Genomic DNA, 23,353 nt, shown 5'->3' on the forward strand with positions numbered 1-23,353 from the left:
GTAAGACGATATATACTGGCGGGAAATTTAAATGACGGTTAGTTCGATAAAATTTTCTTAGATCGTATATGAGTACATGACGTGTCATGGCACCTTTCGAGGTCTAATGTTCTTTGCGATATAACGTTCCATGCTATTAACAAACGTGTGTAACAGAGTTACAGGACGAAAATTGTTATGAAGTTATGTGACTAATTATCTGATGTAGTATACAATATACGTTTTTAGTAGACAATAGATACTTTACATTAAAAGTTTACGAATAATGGCGAAAATATTATCGATATGGGTATTGTGTACGCTCCTATGCGTAGTTAATGATATATCAGCATTTTACTTGCCCGGTTTAGCACCAGTGAATTTTTGTAAAAGCGGAGATTCTTCGAAAAATTGTAAGGTATAAGAAATTGTATTTATTTATCCTATTCATCGTATTAATAACAATATTAAACATTATTTTTCTAGAATATTTGGTTAAGATCATCAATTTGCGCTTCAAAATTCTACTTTATTTTAATGTTAAATATCTTATCTTTTTGATAGATAGAATGATATTTCGTAGTATTTGTACTGCTTATGTGATAATAGAAATAAGTTTAAATAAATAATATATATTTCTGACATTTATCTTACCAATTAATACTACTGTCATTTTAAGTTATAACAGTAATAATGTATTAAAATATTTGTTCTTTCTTTCAGTCTGAAATTCAATTATTTGTTAATCGTCTAAATACCGAAAAATATGTCATACCTTACGAATACAATCGGTAAGTAAAATAAAGTAATTTTATTTAATTTAATTTTTTAAATATTATACAGGGTGTCTGAGATTTTTTCAGCTTCTATATAACTTTTTAATGAAGCTTTAGATGATCTATGTTTGTATAACATTTTTTCTTCTTTTTGTGCGTAGAATACACTGACACCATTTGATCAGAAAAACCTCATATATCCTGTATATTACCATCAACTATTTAAATAAATTTTTAAATCAATCTCTTTTTTTCATTTATATCGTATCATTTTAATAAATAATAAAATTGTCTTCATTTAGTTTTGACTTTTGTACTGCGGAGAAGAAAGAATCACCGGTTGAAAATTTAGGGCAAGTTGTATTCGGAGAAAGAATTCGTCCTTCTCCATACAAGGTAAACTAATAACTCCACAATTATTTTTTCTATTATAATATAAATATAATATTTAATATAATATATAAATATATCTCTCTATTTTTTCTAGTTGAAATTTTTAGAACCAGAATCATGTTCAGTTGCTTGCACAAAAACATATAAAGGAAAAGAGGAAGCTTCGGAACAAAAATTGCAATTTCTTAGGAAAGGAATTGCTCTTAATTATCAACATCATTGGATTATCGGTAAATAATCCATGATTTTATTATTATTAAAATTATTATACTTAACTTTTTATTCTTACTTTGTTATTTTTATTGAATAGATAATATGCCAGTCACGTGGTGTTATCAAATACAAGATGAAAAACAATATTGTAGTACTGGTTTTCCAATGGGCTGTTTTACACGGGAATCTCCTGCAGCACAGGATACCTGCAGCATTAATGTATGCATTATTAAATATAACATTCACAAAAACATTTTTTTATTAATATTCATAATACTTCAATACTTTAATATTTTGGATAATTCTGTTATTAGGGTTTATATAGCAAAGGAGGAAAAGCATACTATATATTCAACCATGTCGATCTTAACATAACATATCACAGTGGAGTCAAAGAAGAATGGGGAACGAGTTTCAAAGAGAATGGTGGTCGCATTATCTGTAAGCATTTAAAAATATCATGTTAATATAGCACAATATATAATGTTCGCGAAAAATAATTTTTTTATCGTAAATAAATGAAACATTTTAATTCTCTTTATAGCCGTAAAAGTAACTCCTCGTAGTATCAAACATACTAGTCCCCAAAATCCAAATTGTGATAGCAAAGCAGCTCCTATGGAAATACCCGAAGATCTTCCTGCTGGTAAAACATTGGATATAACATATACGTATTCTGTAAGATTTTCGGTAAGTTTTCTTAACTATATTTATATTATAGAGAAAAAAGAAGTAATAATAAGCGATCATCTTGTTACTATTTTCTGTATAATGATAAAATTACAGCAAGATAATACAATCAAATGGTCATCCAGATGGGATTATATATTGGAATCAATGCCGCATACAAATATACAGTGGTTCAGTATCCTCAATTCATTAATTATTGTCCTATTCTTATCTGGAATGGTGGCAATGATTATGTTCCGTACATTGCACAAGGATATCGTGAGATATAATCAGGTATACACGCATACATACAACATCGTGACAATAAGATACACTAGAACAATGTTTCTTAAAATTTTTTAAATATTATTGTTGGCATTGCGTTAGTATGATTGTTACGGTTCACCTCCCTGGTAAACCTTCACTTTATTTTACTTTTTATTTTGTCTTTTCTTTCTTTCTTTTTCATTTAAAAATGTTTCTAAAGTGAAGAGTTATTCTAAGATAATATTTTTGTATAACATTATGATATCTTTCCGTTTATGTTACGATAATGCAGGCCTACTTCCAGATAGAGTCAGGAGAGGATGCACAGGAAGAATTTGGATGGAAACTAGTACACGGTGATGTCTTCCGACCACCACGTAAAGGAATGTTACTTTCAGTGTTACTTGGATCTGGTATACAAGTATTTTTCATGACTCTTGTCACGCTAGGTGAGAAATATGATATATGATATATGATATATGATAACATTAAATTACCTTAAAATGTTTGTTCATATTATTTTTAAATATAAAAGATAATACAATTTCTCAATCCCTTTGTTTTTATAAAAATGATAACGAGTTATTGTATTGTTCCTATTGATTTCAGCGTTTGCTTGTTTGGGCTTTTTGTCTCCTGCTAATAGAGGAGCACTAATGACATGTGCAATGGTATTGTATGTATGTCTTGGAACAACAGCTGGTTATACATCTGCTCGAATTTATAAGAGTTTTGGCGGTGAAAAATGGAAATCCAATGTATTGCTTACGTCAATGCTGAGTCCTGGGTACAGTAATGTTACTTTATCTATGAAAACATAATGTCTTACATAAACATTTTATAATTGATTTATGAAATGATATATGTGGAGTCTTTGTATTCTGCTATTCTACTTATATTTAATACTTCTTTTATTCTACTTTTTTTATTTCTTTTTATATATTTTTTCTTTATTATTATTTCAGGATTGTCTTCGGTTTATTTTTTATAATGAACTTAATATTTTGGGTGAAAGGAAGTTCAGCAGCTGTACCATTTAGTACTCTTATTGCCCTTTTAGCATTATGGTTTGGTGTATCTGTTCCATTAACATTTATCGGAGCTTACTTTGGATTTAAGAAAAGGGTAAATGCATATGCATGTGTACATTGTATGTAAATTTAAAATTTCAACTAAATATGTTACTCAATGGATAATTTATCATTCCAGTCATTGGAACATCCAGTAAGAACTAATCAAATACCAAGACAAATACCAGAGCAAAGTTTTTATACGCAACCAATACCTGGCGTAATAATGGGCGGTGTATTACCTTTTGGATGTATATTTATTCAATTATTTTTCATTCTTAATTCGCTTTGGTAATTAATATTATACAACTACATTTTATTATTTAACTTATTATTTAAATAATATAATTTGTGTAAAATATGTATATATTTTTTTCAGGTCTAGCCAAGTATATTACATGTTTGGATTTCTTTTCCTAGTATTTTTAATACTTGTGATTACGTGTTCTGAAACTACAATCTTATTGTGTTATTTTCATCTTTGTGCAGAGGTAATAATGAAAAGTTTATTTTTCATTTTTAATCTTTAATATTTTTATCTACTATAATAAAAATTGTATTTGTTTATAGGATTATCATTGGTGGTGGCGCAGCTTTTTAACATCAGGATTTACAGCCTTTTACTTGTTAATTTATTGCGTACATTTTTTCATGACAAAATTAGATATCGAAGATGCCACATCAACGTTCCTTTATTTTGGATATACTCTTATTATGGTCTATCTATTCTTCCTTCTAACAGGTAAATAATATTTATTTATTAAATATATATTTTATTACTATATTATTATACAATAAGAAAAAATGATTAAATATTTTATATTAATGAGAATAATAAAATTTAAATGTTATAGGTTCAATTGGTTTCTTTGCTTGCTTTTGGTTTGTGCGCAAAATCTACAGTGTGGTAAAAGTTGACTAATTAGACAGTTAAATAACCAAAAGTATAAATATTAAAAAATAACCGTGGTACAACAAGATGAAAGGAATGAGTAAAAAGAATGTTCGATAGTACAATGATTATTTGTTATACGCGTATATATAACTTATGTTCAATTTATTCTCGAATCATTCTAATTCAAATATTATTGTGAAAAATAATAACATATTTTGTATTTAACAATAATATTTGATTAAAGATTTAAAACTTTTCAACAATTTCCTAGTAAGCTGTCAAACTATTCGAAGAATAATAAACATCGACTATCGATCATTCTTAAGAAATTTTATACAATTAATATTTGGATGCGAGCAAACTTGCTGCACGCACACCACGCTCTGTATGGGCGTACGGAAATAATAATATATTATTACAATGATATTCTATTTAAAAATTGAATTTTTGTTTTTTTTTAATGTCATTAATTTATCCAAACATTTATTGTCTGCGAAGAGAACATTCACTTATAAATATTTGGCCTACAGAAAACTAAGAAACAAAGTTTAAATATACAGGTACCACTGTTCTGTGAAAAAATAAAACACATTGTACTCTTCAATTTATTATAATATTAATGTCATTAGAATGATTTTTATTTTAGTTACTATAAATATCAACAACAAAAATATAATATTAATTTTACTTAAGTATTTAACTTCGAAGAGAGAAACACCTTATTTTAGTTTCAAAAATAAGATGAAAAATATTATTCATATTTTTCTAAATTTCAATCCAAAGTTTAACATTAAAAATATTGGAAAAGTTGCTTTAATTAAAAAAAAAAAAAAAGAAAAGAGAGTTGAAAAAATTGTAAATGATTAATTAATTGACGTATTATATACCGTGATCAATGAAAATTTATTTCTAATTAGCAATATTTTTAATTTGAAAATATTTTATTAGCGTAATCGATATGCACATTGTAACAACAATTTTGTAAATTAAAAAGCCATTTAAATATTAGTATTAATGATGTTATTGATATGAATAAAGATATCAAATAAGTTTATGTACATATTCCGTTGAAACCGGACAAAATAACAAATGAACTTTTTTGACGTTAAAATAGCAGTAGAAGAAGCATATAATAAATGTACGTGAATACATGCATACGTGTATATTAATATATTAAGATATATGTTTTTAAATTAAAGTAAAAGAAAACAAGAGAATGGAATTAATTAACAATAAAAAAAAAGCAAATGTACGACTTTCTGAACACATGTATATTTTGTAAAGTATTACTTGTTTATATTCTCATCTACAGGTAAATAACAATCTCCCAATTGGTATACTGTAAAAAGTAAGCGGTAAACGTACTTCATATCCTATCGTGTTTTACATTTATTGATAATTTTACACATGTCATATTTATGGAATATTGAATATTATTATTATTAATATTATATATATACAACGTGTGTGTGTGTTCTTCCTGCATGACTATCCAGGAGCAGGTAGATAAACAACACTAGCATATTTTTATGATCTCTATTATCACATTTTAGAGTGATAGGGTCATAATTCTTTTGTATCCATTAACTTTTGAGTTAAAAGTTAAGGTGAACAAAAACATTCGATATTAAGAAAAGAAATTCTTTTTTTTTGTTTGTTTTATTTTGTTACACATGACTTGTATCTGCTTTTCCCACGTTCACATATTTCAAATGATTTTCATTGTTGTGATTAGTTTATTGCTATTCACGCTTTGTCTTAAACAGTTGACTAAAGTTTCATTTCGTTTCATAATAAAAAGAGAAAACGAATAACTCAATTCAACATTACGCTTTCGCAAATACAATGTCCTTTTTGTTACTCGACCGATAGAGTTATTTATTTGTTTAATCTCTTTCTCTTCCCCCTCTCCCTCTCTTTCTTTTTTTTCTCCTCCTTTCTTTCTATTTTCTCTGAAACGTTTCCCACGTTGTTAAGTGTATGTATACATTAACTCGTAATGTACGATACATCATCTAGTAAATAACAGTTTTTTTTTTTTTTTTTTTTTAATCGCAGCGTAATTTTATAGACGATGCAAGTTTTGCAGAGAAAATTGATGTAGTGCCTGTCCCATACAGATGATCAAAACACAGTGTGCCACACTATCGAATTTGTTCTATTGTTACCGCCACTCTGTCGAATAGTTAATGTTGTTGACCTGTAAGAAGTAAGGTTTAATGCTCAAAGCGTGAGGTGGTGGTCAGAGAAGAGAGGAAATGATGATGGAGCATCACCATGCAAAAGGAAAAATGTTTTCACGCTGTACGTTGATAATTATGAAAATGTTAAAATTAATTCAAAATTAATCATCCTTGGCTAACTAAAAAAAAAAAAAAAAAAAAAAAAAAATAAAGAAAGAATATACAAACCGAAAACAGACCAAGATTTATACATACATACATACATGTATATATATAAATACATATATGTATGTAGGAAAAATTTGTTTTCAATTACAAAATTTAACAAATATTAAAACCCTAACCGCGGAATAAAAGCATCATATCAATAGAGATATAAATATTTGAAAAGAAGTAAAATAAAACGTGAAACTTAATCAAACAAAAGCAACAGAATAAAGAATGTTAAATAATTGATGAATATGTCAATTGTCAGATATTGCAAAAAAAAAAAAAAAAAAAAAGATTCATTTTTTTCTTCTTCTTTCTGTCATTAATTGCGATATTGCGAATAGGTTTTTTCTTCGCGTGTAAGAAGAATCCGTCTGAGTCTGTTATTTTGTTGTTGTTTATGTCAGGAAAAAAGGTACGTTTATCGGAAGTGGCGATCTGCAAATTTTCTATTTTCTTGGACTACGACGACGACGGCTGTCTCTGCTTCTTTCAGTACGTCTCATCTCTTCTAATCTGCGTGCGTGTTCTGCCATATGCTGTCTTCGCATTTCTTCCTTTACTACTATCTGCGTTCATAGAATATGAACACAATATTATAACATTGAATTAAAACTATTCATTTAAGGTTCTTCTGTGTTATTGGTTAAATCTTATTTTTCTTTTTTCTATATAAACAAAAAAAAAATAAAAATTTTTCAAGAAAAAACTAAAGAAAGAGAGAAAGAGAGAAAGAAAGACAAAAAACATTAACAATGATTATAAGGAAATTTTATATTAGAAGAACCTTATTCTCTAGTAACTTTTATTATTTCATTTGATAATTTTAATAAATAGAGGTACTCTATATTAATTTATAAAAATTAAAAATTTACCTGTTCGTTCGTAAGTGGTAGCCAATATATGCACGGTGTTGCTTTAGTTTTTCTAAAAAGATCATCTAAAAGTTTAGCTGGAGGTGGATCGTCTTCCTTTTTTTAAATTTTCTTGCAGGAGCTGGAAGATGTGCTTCCAATGCCGGGCTCCGACTTCTTCTTCTTTTCTTATCTTGTTCTTTTTTATCGCGTTCTTTTTCTTTGACATGTTGTTGACCATCCTCTTTACCTAAATCCCACTCTCTAACAACGACGACCTGTATTCAAAAAAGTTTATGTATTATTATCATTTATATTTATTTCAATAATTTGGTAAATACCTTAGCCGAGTTAGTTCTTTCCTCGCGATTCCAATCTTGTTGCCAGGATTCTGTCGTCAATAGTTGTTCCGTCTTACGGGAAACAGGTTGATCTTTAGAAGATTCTCTTGCCATTTCCATATCATCCTTGGTAGCGTATTCAACGTGTAATCTTTTCGGATTTGACACAGGCCAAGAAATACCATGCAATGCTTGCCTTGTTTCAAATGCTTGATCTTCATTAGCATACTAAACAAAAATGTGATAATAATAGATATTAAAAAAATAAAGATAAAAAATAAAGATATATATATGTAGAAATTCAAACAAAATTATATTGGAAAGAACATATAAGAACATTAAATTATTTATTTAATTTTATATTAAGATAACTTATATATATATATATGTATAACAAACCTCAACGAAACATTTGGATTTAATTCTGTCCATCCAGAATCCATTTTCAACAATAGTACCGGTACGTGACAGTAATTCTTTTATTTGATTCAATGTAAATGGACGAACCAAATTTTTGATCAAAAGAATATTTGTAGGCTTCGTCGCTGGTGGACTAGGTGATTTCACGTGAGAAGGTTCCTTCATGATAGAAATCTTTCGCCTTGCTGCTACTAAATTATAAAATATAAAAGACAATCAATTAATCATTTAAAACAATATAATATTCTGTTATTAATTAATTGTATATATTATTTATAAAAATAAACATGAAAGAGAGAGAGAGAGAGATTGTATATACCTATATGATTTTCAATTTGTAAATCCCCTTTTTTTGCAGCACCATTTTTCTGTGCAAGAATATCTTTAGATTTTGGATCATTAATATCCTCGTCAAACCATTTTCCATTTCCTTTTTGATCTCTTTCATCGTCGTCATCTTTCGATAAACGTACTTCATTAATGGACAATGGTTTTGCTCCTGGCACTAATGCCTATTAAACGCAAATAATATTAACAAAATTATTATCTCTCTCTATAATTTTTATATATATATTATATTACAAATTTTGTAATTCTTGATATTACCTTAAGGGACTCTGTTGAGATAGAAAAAGAAGGCACCGAATCTGTAGATAACGCCGTTCCCCATCTCCGTTTTCTTGGTACGGATTTAAACTCATTATCTTCGTTACTATGATTTTCCTAGAGGAAAAAAAGAAAATTTGTATTATTTATATTCAGATTTGATTTATAAGTAAAATTGATAGTATATTACAGAATGATATTATACCTTCTGATTACTAGACTCGTTGTTAGCATTTGGATCGGTATCCTCACTTTTTGCATCAGTTTTGTCGACTAATATTCGTAACGTACTAAAAAATAATATTTAAATATAAGATTATTAATCAATTATAATAAATAATGAATTATTTTATTTATGGGAAAATATATAATGGAATAATATTTACAATGATCTTTTCAAATTAACTTTAGCAGGTTTCTGAGTTGATGCCTGAACGTTAGTCGAGGGAACTTGGTCCTGCTTTTCGGCTTCATTCTGAGCTTTTGTTGGTTTGCTTATTTCGGAATGTTCAACTTCGACATTTAAATTGTTTAGTGAAGGATTGGACTTAGATTCTGGAGATGTTGGTTGATCTTTTTCTTTAGATTCATCTGTTGTTGTATTAGATTTCTTATCGCGAGTAAACGATTGTTCAAATTTATTATCGACAGGCTGTTCATCTTCGGAATCAGGCGTTTCAGAATTAGAAGAATCTCTATATTTATTTCTATGCTTTCTACGACTAGCGCGCAATGCTGTTCTATTGCTACTGCAATCTATTTTAGTATGATTCTCATCGTTAGACTCGGACGACGAATCCGATTTCTGAATTTTTTCTTTTTCATCATGTTCTTCGTCATCGGTATTAGTATGCATTTCTTTAGATGCATTTTCCGAGCTTGTTTCTTTCTCAAATACTTCTGTTGATTTCTGGTCAGTGGTTTCTTCAGGTTGGTCTTCCTTAGGAATATCAGGGACTAGCTCCTCTGATACATGATCGCCGTTAGAAGAATTAGTAGTAGCTGGAGTGGTTGTACTAGTTGGCTTACTGGGCTCGCTATGAAGATTTTGGTTGGAACAACTAGCCTCATTTGAATCACCTTGCTGATCTATGTTTGGTTTATCGTCAGACAAGTTGGCTGAAGTGGTTTCAGGCAGGATCTCCTTGCTATCACTTACCTCTTCGTTGGAGTCCTGACCTGGGTATGAAGAGGAGGGATCATACGGCTGTTCAATGCCACTGGACATTCTTGTACAAGATACCAGCTGCTCGTCTGCCGAGTCAACCTCCCCTGCACCTCCCTCACCACTTTCTTGCCACTTGTTAGACTTTTTCCTACTCAACGATGCTTCAGATGATGCCTCCGATATATTCCTTTGTCTGCATAACTTCAATTTTTGTATTTCCCCAGGAGATGCGTCGGCTCTTGCCACTTTCCATACAGAATCACCATTATTCTCCTCCTCTGCCTCAGGTGATTGCACTTTTATGTTTCCCTCCGTGGAAGATACTTTCTCTTCATGACTATCCGATATCTGCTCTAATTCTTTATTTTGAATACGCGTCTGTACTGGAGACTTTTCATTTTCATTAGTACAACTGGGAACAACTGTAGTAGCTGCTTCTACATTATCTTTCTCCGGTGATGTAGATGGTGAACGTTTTCCACGCCTGCGACTTGATTTTCTTGTCGGTTTTTCCACTTTTTTTCTGGTGTCGCTTTAGCTTTATTTCTCTCACTCTTGCGCCTCATGCCTAAAATATATTAATACATATACTATTATACAAGAATAAATGTATATAATGTATGTACATATCAATATTGACACGTCCTTGTTTTGTATTATAAGAGTTTACTCATATATTAAAACTCCAAATAATAGATCAACTAATTATCATATGTAGAACGCAATAATGCATAAATTTTCAGTTAAATTAAAATATGCCATGTGAAAGATCATATACTCATTTTTGTTATTAAACCTTAGTCATTCTATAAATAATGTTTAACATGAACACCAATATATCTATTTTAATATGATAAATAGAAGAAATAATGTTAATGCATTGTACGTTATACCATAATATATGAAATTAATTAGAATTTTTCTAATGTTTCAGATTATTGAAATAATAATAATAATGATGATAATAAGAAAAATGTATTCACTTTTTTTCAAATCAAATGTTCTAATGTAGAAATTAAATAAGACTTTTTACGCTACGAAAATGATTTTTATCTCCGTGTAACAGAAAAAAAACTTCCTGGTATAATCTTACAAAAAACTAATCTATAATAATCGTCCCTATCAAATATTAGACAACGGGTTTGCATTTAAATGATTAGCGTTAGCAAGCGGGGGCAGTTTGTGGTTACCCAAGAATAAGCGGGAGCATTTCTGGATATTGGTAGGCAATCAAAACTTACTCATAAATGTATCCCGTCCGCGGGTAATGCTTCTGCGAAAATTTGAAGTCCCTTTCAAGAACTTCACTAAATATAAATATCACGCTTCAACAGAAACAACGATCCCAATGACGCTATTAACAATCGGTCGAGCTACAGTACTCGCTCGATTAACCATAAACTTTATTAATTACATAAAACAGAAACCTCATGTTAAATTTTTTACCTTTTGAGGCGACATCGTCGGAAATTATTGGTACTATTATTGCCAATAATATGACGTCACACGATTTTTACGGTCGGTAAGAAGTTACCGACTAAGAGATGTACATATAATATTCATATGATAACAATTATTATTTACAATTTGTTTTTATAAAATAGTATTATATATATATATATATATATATATATATATATATATATATAATACTATTTTATAAAATACTATTTTTATATATAATATATAAAAATTTATATTCTATAGTATAATTGAATAAAAATATTTTGCAATCACACGGAGAATAGCTATTGAAATTTATATTTATTTTTATACTTTTGAAATATTTTACATAAAAATAATTTTTGTGCCATTTGTTTTCGCATAATATTATTAGAATAAATAATAAAAAAGATAATTATATATATTCTTATTTTTCTTCGCGCGTTAATTAAATCTTTCGTAACGTTAATATATATATATATATATATATATATATATATATTCAACTAGAAAAAAAGAATATTGAAAAAATATACACACGTAATATATAATATTAATAACAGTATATAACTTTAGTAATATGTTTTATAATATATTTTCTTTTTTTTAGATGAATTTAAAATTAATTTATTACACGTTACACTATTCTGCTTTGTTTGTAAAGTGATATTAATTTTGCAACTTGAAAATTGCAAACTCTGTTAATTTGAAAAGCACTTTGGTCAGCACTTACATACCACGTTTATATATATCAATGTTTCTCAAACTATATATATAAATTTAACATCTTGTCATGGCTTTCTTTATTAAATAAGAAATTAATCCTTTTAGATTTGTTAATGTAAATTTTAAATATAAATTAGAAATAAGAAATAAAGAAATATTTGTATCTACAAAAAAAAAATTACTGAATATTTTTCCCAAACATAAAATTTAAGAAACACTGGTCTATACTTTAATATTATGTCACTTGTAAACATTACGTATAAATGCGTTTTCACGCTAAATCCTATATTTACAAATATTTATAGAGTGCAACAGAAAACAAAACGAGCAAGGACGTCACATATGCATTTATGCGTAAAGATGATGCCACAGCAGATGCATGATCATTATCTTTCCTTTTATCAGGTTGCGAGAGACAAACATCCTCGCATTCTTTATCCTCGCAAATATCACAAAGTGATGCTACTCGTGGCTCATAAAAAGCTCGTGCCCTTCTCGCTAATGTATTTAAACAAAAATTATATTAATATATTAATAATATACATGTAATTAATAAAAACTTATTGAAAAACTTACATGAATCATAATAATCATAAATAGATACAGGTACTGGTTTTTGTTTAGCTACTTTATGTGTTCTATACGCAGATACGGTAGGACAATATTCGTGAACGACCATCTGTAACATTGTATTAGATTTTAATAATAAAAACAATAAAAAAAATATATAAGTAGTATCTATAATAATAAAAAGTATAATAATATATAACAGAAAAGATATAAATTATTTTTTTTAATATAATAAAATACAAACCTTATCGAAATACAAGACAACCATTGTATCACCATTCTTAGTTTCTACTCGTTTAACATTTTGCGAAACTTCAAGACTAGGTAGGGAATCCCTATCGACTGTAAAACCTGATGGCAAACTTATTTCCATAACAGCCATGTTACTTTCATTAGCTTCTCTCGTTGGTACAAATCTATGATATATAAAATATTCATATATTAATGAAAGGACTATTTCTTTATTTTATTAGTAATAAATAAATGATTACATACCCAGAACAAATAGATAATTGCAAATGATTAGCATTAGAGTTTCGATCTACCTGAGGGTCTAAAGTAAATAATGGCCAAGCACCAGCTACGTTCAAATTATATTCATACGATACTTGAACTATGGCGAATCCATTACCGTTTGCAGTGATGTTAACAAAATGAGTTTTCTTTGGAAGCTATACACACATATCAATTTATAATAAATAATTCAAAATGATAATTATATAATATTTTTCTTATTATAAAAAAATATTATAAACTTACAATTTGTTTTTGAAGTATCATAGAATTGTGAGAATTTATACTAAATTGATTTTGTCCTCCTTCGTAGAGTAACGATATAGAAATAGAATTGTCTTTTATCATTAGTTTTGCACCTAATTGCGATAACGCGTATATACCAATGACGGTGTCCTAAGATTAAAATAAATTCTTGCATTAAGAACTCTTTAAATATTTTCTTTATTTTATTAAAAATAATTGTAAATAAACATACTTGCGTAGATGCAAAACCACCTTCTGAATTTCTTTGTTTAACCAACCATTTCATTATGGGGATAGAATCAGCAATTAAATGCCTTCGCAAGTATGTAAGTAAAGCATAAGATGTCATTTCTACGTCTACAGAGCGAGGTAATAAAGAATGCCATGGATTTTTGTCATCTTTTGCAATTGGTTTACTCCACCATTTCATATCATTTTCCGTCAATGCTTTAGATTGTAACGCGTAAAATGCGTTAGTCTCATATGGATGTTTGGCCAAATTCAATACGTACGTGCATATACTTAATGCATATGGATCGTCTAATCCATTCATGTTTCGTACTATATAATCTACACCTCTATTTATATTATTTCTGTATTTTTCTGTCGCTTCCTAAAATAATGTTTTAAAATATTCATTAAAGAAAAAAAGAATATTATATTTTATTAAAAATATACTTACTGGATTTTCGAGGAATGAGATAAGTGTAAATGCTGTTAATGCGAGACCTTTAGCAGCTCCACCTTGCATATCACGATGACTGATTCTTCCTACTTCAGGAAAACTACCATTTTCAGCTTGATTATTAGACAACCATTCCAAAGCCTCGTCTATTACTTTATTGTCGATAGTTATATAATCTTTTGCTTGCTGGAACGATTTAGCTACAAATGCAGTAAGCCTGAAGAAAAGAATAAAATGAAGATAAAATTCCATTTTTGTATATTACAAAAAATACAAATTATTATTTATTTTACCATGTACTTCCATTAGGATCGGACATGCCAAATGCACTGAATGATCCATCATTATGTTTATACGTCAATTCTTGTTGATAACCAATTTCTAAATATTTCAATGCTCTAGCTTGTATTGCTTGTTTCAATTGGTTTGTATTCTACAAATAAATAAATTTTAAATTAAAGATATAAATTTATAGAACCAAAAAGAAAAGAAATTTCATTTAAATTACCTTTAGATAATCTAATATAACAATATTCGGTACAAAGTTCAACATATTTTGTTCGCCGCATCCAAATGGCATTTTAATCAAATTTGCCAAATTAGGTATACTAGGACCCAAGATATCACCTAAAAAATTAATATTTCCAAATTTATAATTACAATGATCAAATAAAAAATCTTTAATAAATCATTTAAATAAATAACATAAAAGATTATTATTACCTACTGCTGAGATTACAATGTGTTCTGAATCTGGTACTACATTTCTAGGCATCTCAATTGTGATATTTGTTTGCACGCTTTTTCCATTTCTCAAATCTATAAATATTGCCTTATTCGCATATTGCGTTTCGCCCTCAGACTTTTAAAATATGAAGAATAAATTATACAAAAATGAAATATATATATATATATGTATTATTTATTTATTAATAAAAAACGAAGTTACCTTTACGAGTAATTTGTGTTCGACACTATCCCCTGCTAATGGACTATGCGCTGTAGCCTTAATCGTTATATATCCTAATTCTCTTGGAATAATCATAAACGATACGCTTGAACCACTATTAGCTTTTATTTCTACTTGTTTCTTGCGATATAATTCCAACTCTATAAAAATAAAAAATACATTAATAATGTGATATTATTTAATTAATTAAATAAAGAAGAAAACTATATAATAATTAACTTACTAGGCGTGTCGTGAACTTCATTTGAAATTTCTGCAAATTCAAACTGTCCGACATTTTCTAACAATACATCAGCTACTACATTTTTATCAAAGTAATTAAATACCACAATTTGTATTGCCACGATCTCTCCTCTTATCACAGAATAAGGCAAATTCATAGAAATGAAGAAGGGTCTAAAAACTTTTAGCTAAAATAATATTCGTCATATTAATTAAATATTTATATTAAATTAATGTATTTTTAATAATATAGCAGAATATATAAATTATATATAACAACCTTTCTTGGTTCATTGATGAGACCTAATCCATGTACATCACTTAAAGAGAATGCTGAAATTACCCACGATGTAATAGAGTCTGGTACAGTACGTCGAAATTCGGTTTCTCCTTTGATCCTAAAAATGAAAGAAACCTTTGTTTATTTTTATAATAATTCAATATTTGTGAAATATCCTAAAGTAATTACGTAATCTGCGATAAGTTAATGTTATGTGTGAAATGTTACAAATTTTTATTGGTATGAAATACTTGTGTATATATTTTTATCTGACAATGAGATATAATGGTTCTAATTACAACATTGGGACAGTGGCATATACTACAAATAAATTTAAGCGGCTTTAGTTTCTTTAGTCCTGCATTTTTTTACATATACATAAAAGACGACACGATTTACTGTGTATGTGTATGTGTGCGTAGAATATAACAGAATAATATTATTTACAGAAAAATATGTACGTATATCTATGAAATATACAAACAAACAAACAAAAATATGTCTCATAAGCATGCAGAAGGAAGTATAGAAGATACAAATAAATACCCTGAAGAAAAATTTGTGAAAAGCCAAGTGTTTAAGATGTCATGCATAAGGAATACACGGGGCTTATTCCAAACAGGAGGTGGAATGCGAGAGAAGGCATAAGGACCTGCCAATGGTGGCCTTGTTGCTAATCTGAGCGTTACGGGTGGACCAAGATCTGGTCGAAGCGTAGACGCTCCATGAGATGACCCTTCAAGCCTACCTTCCCAATTTCCTGGGTGTCCTGTAATTTAACTACATGTATTTAAGATGACTATATAACAGATAAATGTATCGAATGATACAATGTTCATATAAAATAGTACATCTAATGTCATCGGCTGTAAAATAATTTCAATATAAATAAATAAAAAAATAAGAATTTTTAATATTTGAAATCTAGAACATTTAATACAAATTAAAAAAAATCATGTTTTAACAAATATTAAATCTGTTAAAAACAATATTTGTAATCACAGAACATATGCATTTATAAAACATATTATACATGTACATTTGTTATAACGAAGAATGCTACTTACAGCAACCCAAAAACTAATTAGTGAATTAACACAAACGATTAATGATAATTAACAGTTTGAGTTCCAAGCAACATAATTGCATTATTCAAATTTCTTGATAAAAAGTGGCACGTTATTAAAACATAATATGCAATTCATACATTGTCAACTCGCTTGACATATGTCGACACAATTTTTCTAAAGGAGTATTTAGAAAAAAGACAAATTTTGATAACCCCCTTGAGACTCAAACGGTTAAAAAGAATTGTTAATAAAAATAGGTTCGTCACTGTGAGGCATTATGAAGCAAGTTTTATTCTCGCATACTAGCAATGATCGTAACTAATGATAAAATAAACGATTATAATTGTTATATAGATGAAAGAAATAAAATGATATTTGTATACGTTGCAAAACTGTACATACGATGTTAACTAAATTAAAATTAAAAAATGAGTTTGTGTGTGTATGTGATAATTAATTAATTAATTGGCATTACCCAGCATCAACTGCTTCCCAAAGCCAAGTTTCAGGGAAGTTTTTACGAACAGTGACCTTCTTAGTTGAAAATATTTCTTGGTTGAATGGCACGCTTGCAGTAGAAAGAGCAAAAGCAGCAGCGGGAACCTCTACATCCAGTGCTGCCATGCTAGCTCTGTAGTATACTATGCACATACAAGCATTGTTAAATAATTAGGATTAATGTAATAAATAAGCATAATAACGAATACTCAGCAAACTAGATTTAAGGATTATAATAATTAATATTATCATTATTTCAAATTGTATTAAAGATAAGTTTAATCTAATTATACTACATTAAATATATATAACTAATGTTACAGATATAACTATGTTAAATAAATACAAAAATTATTACTTCATTTAGTTACGTAAGAATAAATAAATATACTTACTTGGCAATAAATATTCAAAAAGATATCCATTAGTAAGAATAGCGGCACCAGTTTCCTGATTAATAAATTCAATATTATTCAATTAAACAATTTTTCTATTATACTTTTTTATACATTTTATAACTGATATTTACCCTAAATACATCGTTGGCTGTACCTGATCCTGGTCTCCAGAATGAACGATAGAAGTCGAAATCTGAATAAGGAGATTCTTCAATCGTATCGTATGATTTTAATTCTTTTTCCACTTTCTCCTGTAAAAAATATATTCAATATATATATTCGTATATATATTTCCATTTATTGTTCAATGAATATATTACGTACATAAGTTATATCGTTTCCAGATTTTAATAGAAAAGAACGCTGATCAACACCTAATATTCCAACGTATGAATTTGGTTTAGAGCTAATTGTCAAACTAACATCCTTTCCTGGTTCGACTTCTTCTTCCGGTGAAATTTTGATGTCGACCTTCATTCCAATATAAGATTAATATTTTATTATTAAATTATTAATTATAATATATTAATAATGAAAGATAATATATATATTTACATAATTTTGTAACGCTCCTTCTAGTTCCACCTCTAATGCATCTGCAATAACTTCGCCATCTTCTCGAATGTAATAAACAATTACGTGTGCTGTTGGTGCCATAACATATGTAGCTAAAAATCTATAATTAATATTATTATTATTATTATTATTATTATTATTATTATTATTATTATTATTATTATTATTATTATTATTATTATTACAAATAAGGAATTATTTTGAGAAAAGTTTGCACATGAATATTATACGTTAACTTACTTAAATTTGATACTATGTTTATCTTGTCCATATACAGAACCAGCATCTAAGATATCACCACGACCAAGCACTTCATAGCTTAAATATTTAAGCGGAGCTGTGGAATTAACTTCGATCTCAACATCACGATTTACAGTGGGATTTTCTGTTTTTAATATCGCTTGTATGTATTGATTACTGCGCGACATGGCTTGATTGGTACTGGAAAACCACTCGTGTAAATTTAAATATTGTGCCTGAAAAAGTAATTGAAATCAATCGTTTATTTTAATAGTTACTAATAATTAATTCATATAATTGTTTATATGATCAATCATCGTACCTCGATATTAAGTGGAATAGAAATATCATCTTTAGCAACGGGTGGATAGAAATCTAATTGTATCATGCCATTTTTGTCTAAGAAACGTGTAATATTGGAAAAAGCTGATTGATTATAAGTGTATCCATAAGCTATTAAAACAGGATTTTTTGTATCTTGAACAGGAGCCCCATCATGATAAGCCAATTTAATCTGAAAAATACAATTATGATGTATAAATAATTATATTGAATTTATTATAATATAAATAATTATATACTTACGAATGCTGTGTATTTTAATCCCGGTTTATAATACTCAGATGTTTTTATTAATTCCATAGTATATTTATGTTTATGCAACGTTATCTCGACTGAAACGTTCTGCCTTCTACCAGTTAATTCTTCTTCAACTGTAGCTTCAATTCTAATAGGCCTTTCGTTCTCATCTGTAAGTCTATATTATCAAATAATATAAAAAAACATTTATTAACATACATAAAATATTTATTTTAAACATTTATAACATTTCTCTTTTAATATACCTGAGTTCAGTAATAATATCAAAGTCAACAGTAACTTTTCCATCAATGGGTACTATTTTTCTGACAGGTTGTTGGAAAATTGGTTGAATAACTCCTGAGAAAATATTTGGGAAAGCTGTTATAGTAGCTTCTCCTTTGACAGGCTTTCCATAAGTATATCTAAAGAATATATATATATATATATATATAATATAATATGTAATTGATCTTTTAATTCATTCATTTAATTTGTTTATTATATGCAATATTTAATTCCTTACTTTGCGCGAACCGTAGCGGTAATCTTTGATTCTTTAAAAGTAGAATGTTTAGGCGCATCTATAGTTACTTCAAATTTAGGAAGCACATACTCGGCGACTTCAAATTCTTTATCAAACATTTGATCATTGACATTAACCACAATCTTCCAAGTCCCTAAAACTGGAGACATAGATAATTCAAGCTCGCCGCTAAAAACTCCACGCGTTATTTGCGGGCGTTCCCATTGTTTAATGCGATTATTAGCTCCATCCTATTACAATTATTAAAACAATGTAATTAAAACATTTCATTATATAATTATTTTCATTTATTAATAAGTATACCTACTGTGATATGAATATCAACTTGACGTGTAAGACTTGGTCTCAATCTAGAATCTAATATAAGACAACGGAACATAACTTTATTTCCAGGCTTGTATATCGCCCGATCTGTTTGTATGAAAACAGAATAACTTTTATGGACATATTGTAATTCGGTAGAATTAGAAAATTGAATGCCGGTCAGGCCACGTGCAAAAAGTGTGTAGTGTCCTGGAGAAGTATCTCCAATCTATAAACATAAGAATAAACAATTAAAATAATCAATAATACCTTATACAGTATGTCTTTTAGGAAAATTATAATTCTTAATTATACCTCTAATCTGACAATTCTTGTAGAATATGGTTCTACGGTAACAGTTTGAGATACATTGAAATGATCTCCATTGTCAAGATTACCAGACAATTCAATATAAACATTTGAAGGTGTTGAGACACCAATGGTGCTTACGGTAACATGGTATTCTGAATCAGGGCGTACAATCTTTGGTGCAATGATAGCATAATACCTTAAAAAAAAAACATAAAATATTAACATTGTATATAAGCATAGAACGATAAAGTAAGAGAGAGTCATAGTATGTAAATTTTATTAAATAACCTGTTGCTTTCTTACCGACCAAACTATAAACATTAACTTACGGTTTCTTTTTTTGATTATGCGAATCCAAATAGGAGAAAGTAGTATACATAAAATAGGTTGAGACTACCGCAATAAATATATACAGAATGTAAAAAGAAAGATTGGTTAACTTAGAATTTAATTTATAATACATTATTTTATTTTCAGACATAATATATTAACTAAGAAAATATAATGAAAAATATGAGTAATATTCGATAGATATTACTTTTGTTATGACATTGAACTATTATCAATTAGAAATCTACGTAAATAGTCACGAAAACATAGATATATATATATATATATTTAATACTGCGTATGACAGATTAACGAAAATGGCGTTGATGGGATTCCCGCCAGTATTCGTTGGGATTTCCCCTTTTTAAAAATTGTTATTCTTACGGTTCAGCTATCGCATTGGTCACTATTCCAAATAGAAATAAGCTGCATAAACAAAACCAATCCATTATATTATTGAAATATTTCACATCTGAAACACACACATAAAACAATTTATATTAATTATAATTATTACAGATATTAATTATAGTTGTGTATACTTCGCTTAAAAAAATAATATATATATATATACACAATGTATATAATAGTATAGAAAATTATTCGTTATGTCATATTTCAAGATAATCAGTTATGATCATGCACTCACACACGTAATGCATGTGATAACATGCATTCATGAATACATAAATCTGACAATTATTTTATTTCTATTTTTTTTTTCAATTATCTCTCATTATTACGAGATTGAATATTTCCAAGAATGATTGCATAATGTTTATACGTTCCGAAATAAACTTCAATATATCATGATCATAAATAATTAATGAATAATATTTCTAATATTAACAATGTGATTTACGTGATTAGACGTTGAACGCAAAATGTTTTTTATAGCGATAAAAAACACAATTAATTATTTAAATAATTTAAGTAATCTACATTAGTATTTTGCAATTAGGAAGTAACGAGTTTTCCAATGCTAAAAAGAAACATAATAAAATAGAAAACCGCTGTCTATCGTGTGACACTTTCGTTGGTGTCCAGTATGACATTTCAGAATACGCGCTTTCCCATGCATATGTATACAAACCACATATTACATAGAAAAAAAAGAGAGAAAGCAAGAAAGCTTATATACCAAATTAAATTATAAACGTAATTTATTATCCGAATAAATTGTTGTCTACTTGTCCCCCTCGATAGTTTCTAAACACAACAATAAATGTTTTTATTAAAATTGTCTATTTTTAATACAATCTTCTTAATTATTAATTAAATAAATATTATAAAAATAATATTTTATCCATTAATTTACAAAGAAATAATAATAAATAACAATAAAAATAGAAAATACACTGAAAATTTTCGGACAAAAAGGAAAAGTAGCTCAATCAAACAACTTGTTACTCTGATAATCAAATAAAAACAAATATTAATTATAATTACCACTTCGTTATGAACATTATTATCACAAGAATCATTTGAATGAGTTCTAAAGAAAAAAAGAAATAAAATAATCTAGAATTTTCTAAAATCAGGTTACAACAACAAGAGTTTAGCTTCACGCAAGACTACCAAAGACCCAGTTTATACCATCGAGATCATTCCCGGCGCTGAACCATGAATCCTTTCAGAGGACGTCATTTCGTTTTAAATAAATAGAATGACTCACCAGCCGTCGATGTAGTGTCTTTAAGAACGCCACCTTTATAAAAGGTGTTATAGGTATGCTACCGATCTTAGGATTCTTCGACTTATTTTCTATACAATTTGTAATAATATATCGATATTAAAATATGTTTGATCACAAAGTTTGAAATAAGAATGAAAAGATATAGATATATATTTTCAAGAGCAAATGACAACAATATTTTTCAAGTCATTTGGTTCAATTGCCATCTCAAACGACGGCTGAATGTATACTGACGGACACTACCAATCATGGACGTAAGAAACCGGACGATCTGGCTTTCCCTTCCATTTCTTTCTCTCTCTTTCTCTCTTTTTATTATTTGTCTGTCTTTCATTATTTCTCTCTCTCTCTTTTTGTTCCTATCTCTCTTCGTATTTCTCACTCTTTCCTCTTTCAACAGCCAAGTCTTTACCGTTAGAGAAAGAACGACTGAGTCCACACCATCATCATCATCATCATCATCATCATCATCATCATCATCATCATCATCATTGCACTTAAGTTTCTTGTATTTTCCCATTATATGCTATTGCTATTTTAACAAAAGAGATAATGTAAGTTATTAAATCAATGATTTATTTACCTTTCCTTAATTTCGAACTTACGTCATTGATAATTATTCATTTCGGAGAATACCTTTGTCGGTGAAGTAGGCTGATGCTGCGCATCTGCATCCACAAATGAAGGTCATCCTCGTCCTCCTCATCTTCCTCCTCTTATCCATTATTTTTCTGTATAAAACACGTTTTTAAGACGTCAATGAGTTTCCCATTTCTAAAATTTTATTTTTATTTTTCATCTTCGTTGAATTAAAAAAAGGATGCGGTTCCTGGAAAAAATAATTTAATTATTTCATTATTTATAAATTTTTTTGTTATATAGAAAAGATTTTAATTAATTATACAAACTGTTTGAGAAAAGAACATCGGTTATTTTATTATTTAAAATATCCGATATTTAAATATAAAAATATACTGCAAAATAACAAACATGGATGACATGATTTTTATGGTGATTTTAATGCATGTATATGCGTTTATTCGAATCACTAAATTTAAACGAATGCATTTACATTTGCATAGATTGATATATATATATATCGATT

General features: G+C 28.2%; 3 protein-coding genes across 8 annotated transcripts; 1 reads left to right on the top strand and 2 right to left on the bottom strand.

The window, feature by feature from the left end:
• Positions 1-99: 99 nt before the first annotated feature.
• Positions 100-6,664, top strand: TM9SF2 (transmembrane 9 superfamily protein member 2). 2 transcript variants are annotated; one of them, XM_015326124.2, is made up of 15 exons: positions 100-397; positions 703-770; positions 1,058-1,151; positions 1,243-1,378; positions 1,459-1,580; positions 1,676-1,802; positions 1,906-2,051; positions 2,148-2,324; positions 2,590-2,746; positions 2,907-3,084; positions 3,263-3,422; positions 3,507-3,658; positions 3,747-3,858; positions 3,938-4,109; positions 4,222-6,664. In XM_015326124.2, exons 1-15 carry the CDS (start codon positions 266-268, stop codon positions 4,287-4,289), a joined length of 2,001 nt encoding a protein of 666 aa, XP_015181610.1. In that variant the 5' UTR covers positions 100-265; the 3' UTR covers positions 4,290-6,664. The 2 variants fall into 2 exon arrangements, with proteins under 2 accessions (XP_015181610.1, XP_015181611.1); XM_015326125.2 differs by having other exon boundaries at positions 101-397; positions 2,602-2,746.
• On the bottom strand, positions 6,292-10,610 carry Acn (apoptotic chromatin condensation inducer acinus). Its single transcript, XM_015326126.2, is given in 10 exon segments — positions 6,292-7,224; positions 7,531-7,634; positions 7,637-7,787; positions 7,851-8,078; positions 8,250-8,461; positions 8,590-8,782; positions 8,877-8,993; positions 9,082-9,166; positions 9,263-10,562; positions 10,565-10,610. Coding segments are annotated over 10 exon segments (2,556 nt in total). The 3' UTR covers positions 6,292-7,104.
• Positions 10,611-11,787: 1,177 nt separating this feature from the next.
• LOC107069126 (CD109 antigen) lies at positions 11,788-23,035 on the bottom strand. 5 transcript variants are annotated; one of them, XM_089172424.1, is made up of 28 exons: positions 22,885-23,035; positions 22,661-22,780; positions 20,937-21,024; positions 20,226-20,418; positions 19,915-20,139; positions 19,587-19,837; positions 19,327-19,485; positions 19,067-19,238; positions 18,804-18,995; positions 18,482-18,717; positions 18,221-18,341; positions 17,990-18,136; positions 17,797-17,916; positions 17,663-17,717; positions 16,246-16,468; positions 15,700-15,817; positions 15,421-15,607; positions 15,177-15,337; positions 14,951-15,089; positions 14,736-14,854; positions 14,521-14,660; positions 14,225-14,444; positions 13,775-14,155; positions 13,543-13,692; positions 13,279-13,454; positions 13,028-13,199; positions 12,790-12,892; positions 11,788-12,711 (listed from the first exon to the last, which is right to left on the bottom strand). In XM_089172424.1, the coding sequence occupies exons 3-28, from the start codon at positions 20,999-21,001 to the stop codon at positions 12,503-12,505; spliced, it is 4,434 nt and encodes a 1,477-aa protein (XP_089028550.1). In that variant the 5' UTR covers positions 21,002-21,024; positions 22,661-22,780; positions 22,885-23,035; the 3' UTR covers positions 11,788-12,502. The 5 variants fall into 5 exon arrangements, with proteins under 5 accessions (XP_089028550.1, XP_015181621.1, XP_015181622.1 ...); XM_015326135.2 differs by lacking the exons at positions 22,661-22,780; positions 22,885-23,035 and adding an exon at positions 22,228-22,488; XM_015326136.2 differs by lacking the exons at positions 22,661-22,780; positions 22,885-23,035 and adding an exon at positions 22,002-22,149.
• Positions 23,036-23,353: the final 318 nt, after the last annotated feature.

Source organism: Polistes dominula, unplaced genomic scaffold, assembly GCF_049000335.1.
Source record: "Polistes dominula isolate Pdom_NZ unplaced genomic scaffold, Pdom_raw_medaka contig_73, whole genome shotgun sequence".
Lineage (NCBI taxonomy): Eukaryota > Metazoa > Arthropoda > Insecta > Hymenoptera > Vespidae > Polistes > Polistes dominula.

Coding starts and splice junctions, on each gene's coding strand:
- TM9SF2 (XM_015326124.2), top strand. CDS start 266: ATGGCGAAAATATTATCGATATGGGTATTGTGTACGCTCCTATGCGTA. Junction 1,379..1,458: donor TCAACATCATTGGATTATCG/GTAAATAATCCA, acceptor TTTATTGAATAG/ATAATATGCCAGTCACGTGG. Junction 3,423..3,506: donor ACTTTGGATTTAAGAAAAGG/GTAAATGCATAT, acceptor TTATCATTCCAG/TCATTGGAACATCCAGTAAG.
- LOC107069126 (XM_015326133.2), bottom strand. CDS start 20,703: ATGTCTGAAAATAAAATAATGTATTATAAATTAAATTCTAAGTTAACC. Junction 15,818..16,245: donor TTCACAAATTTTTCTTCAGG/GTATTTATTTGT, acceptor TTTCATTTTTAG/GATCAAAGGAGAAACCGAAT. Junction 14,156..14,224: donor TCTCATTCCTCGAAAATCCA/GTAAGTATATTT, acceptor ACATTATTTTAG/GAAGCGACAGAAAAATACAG.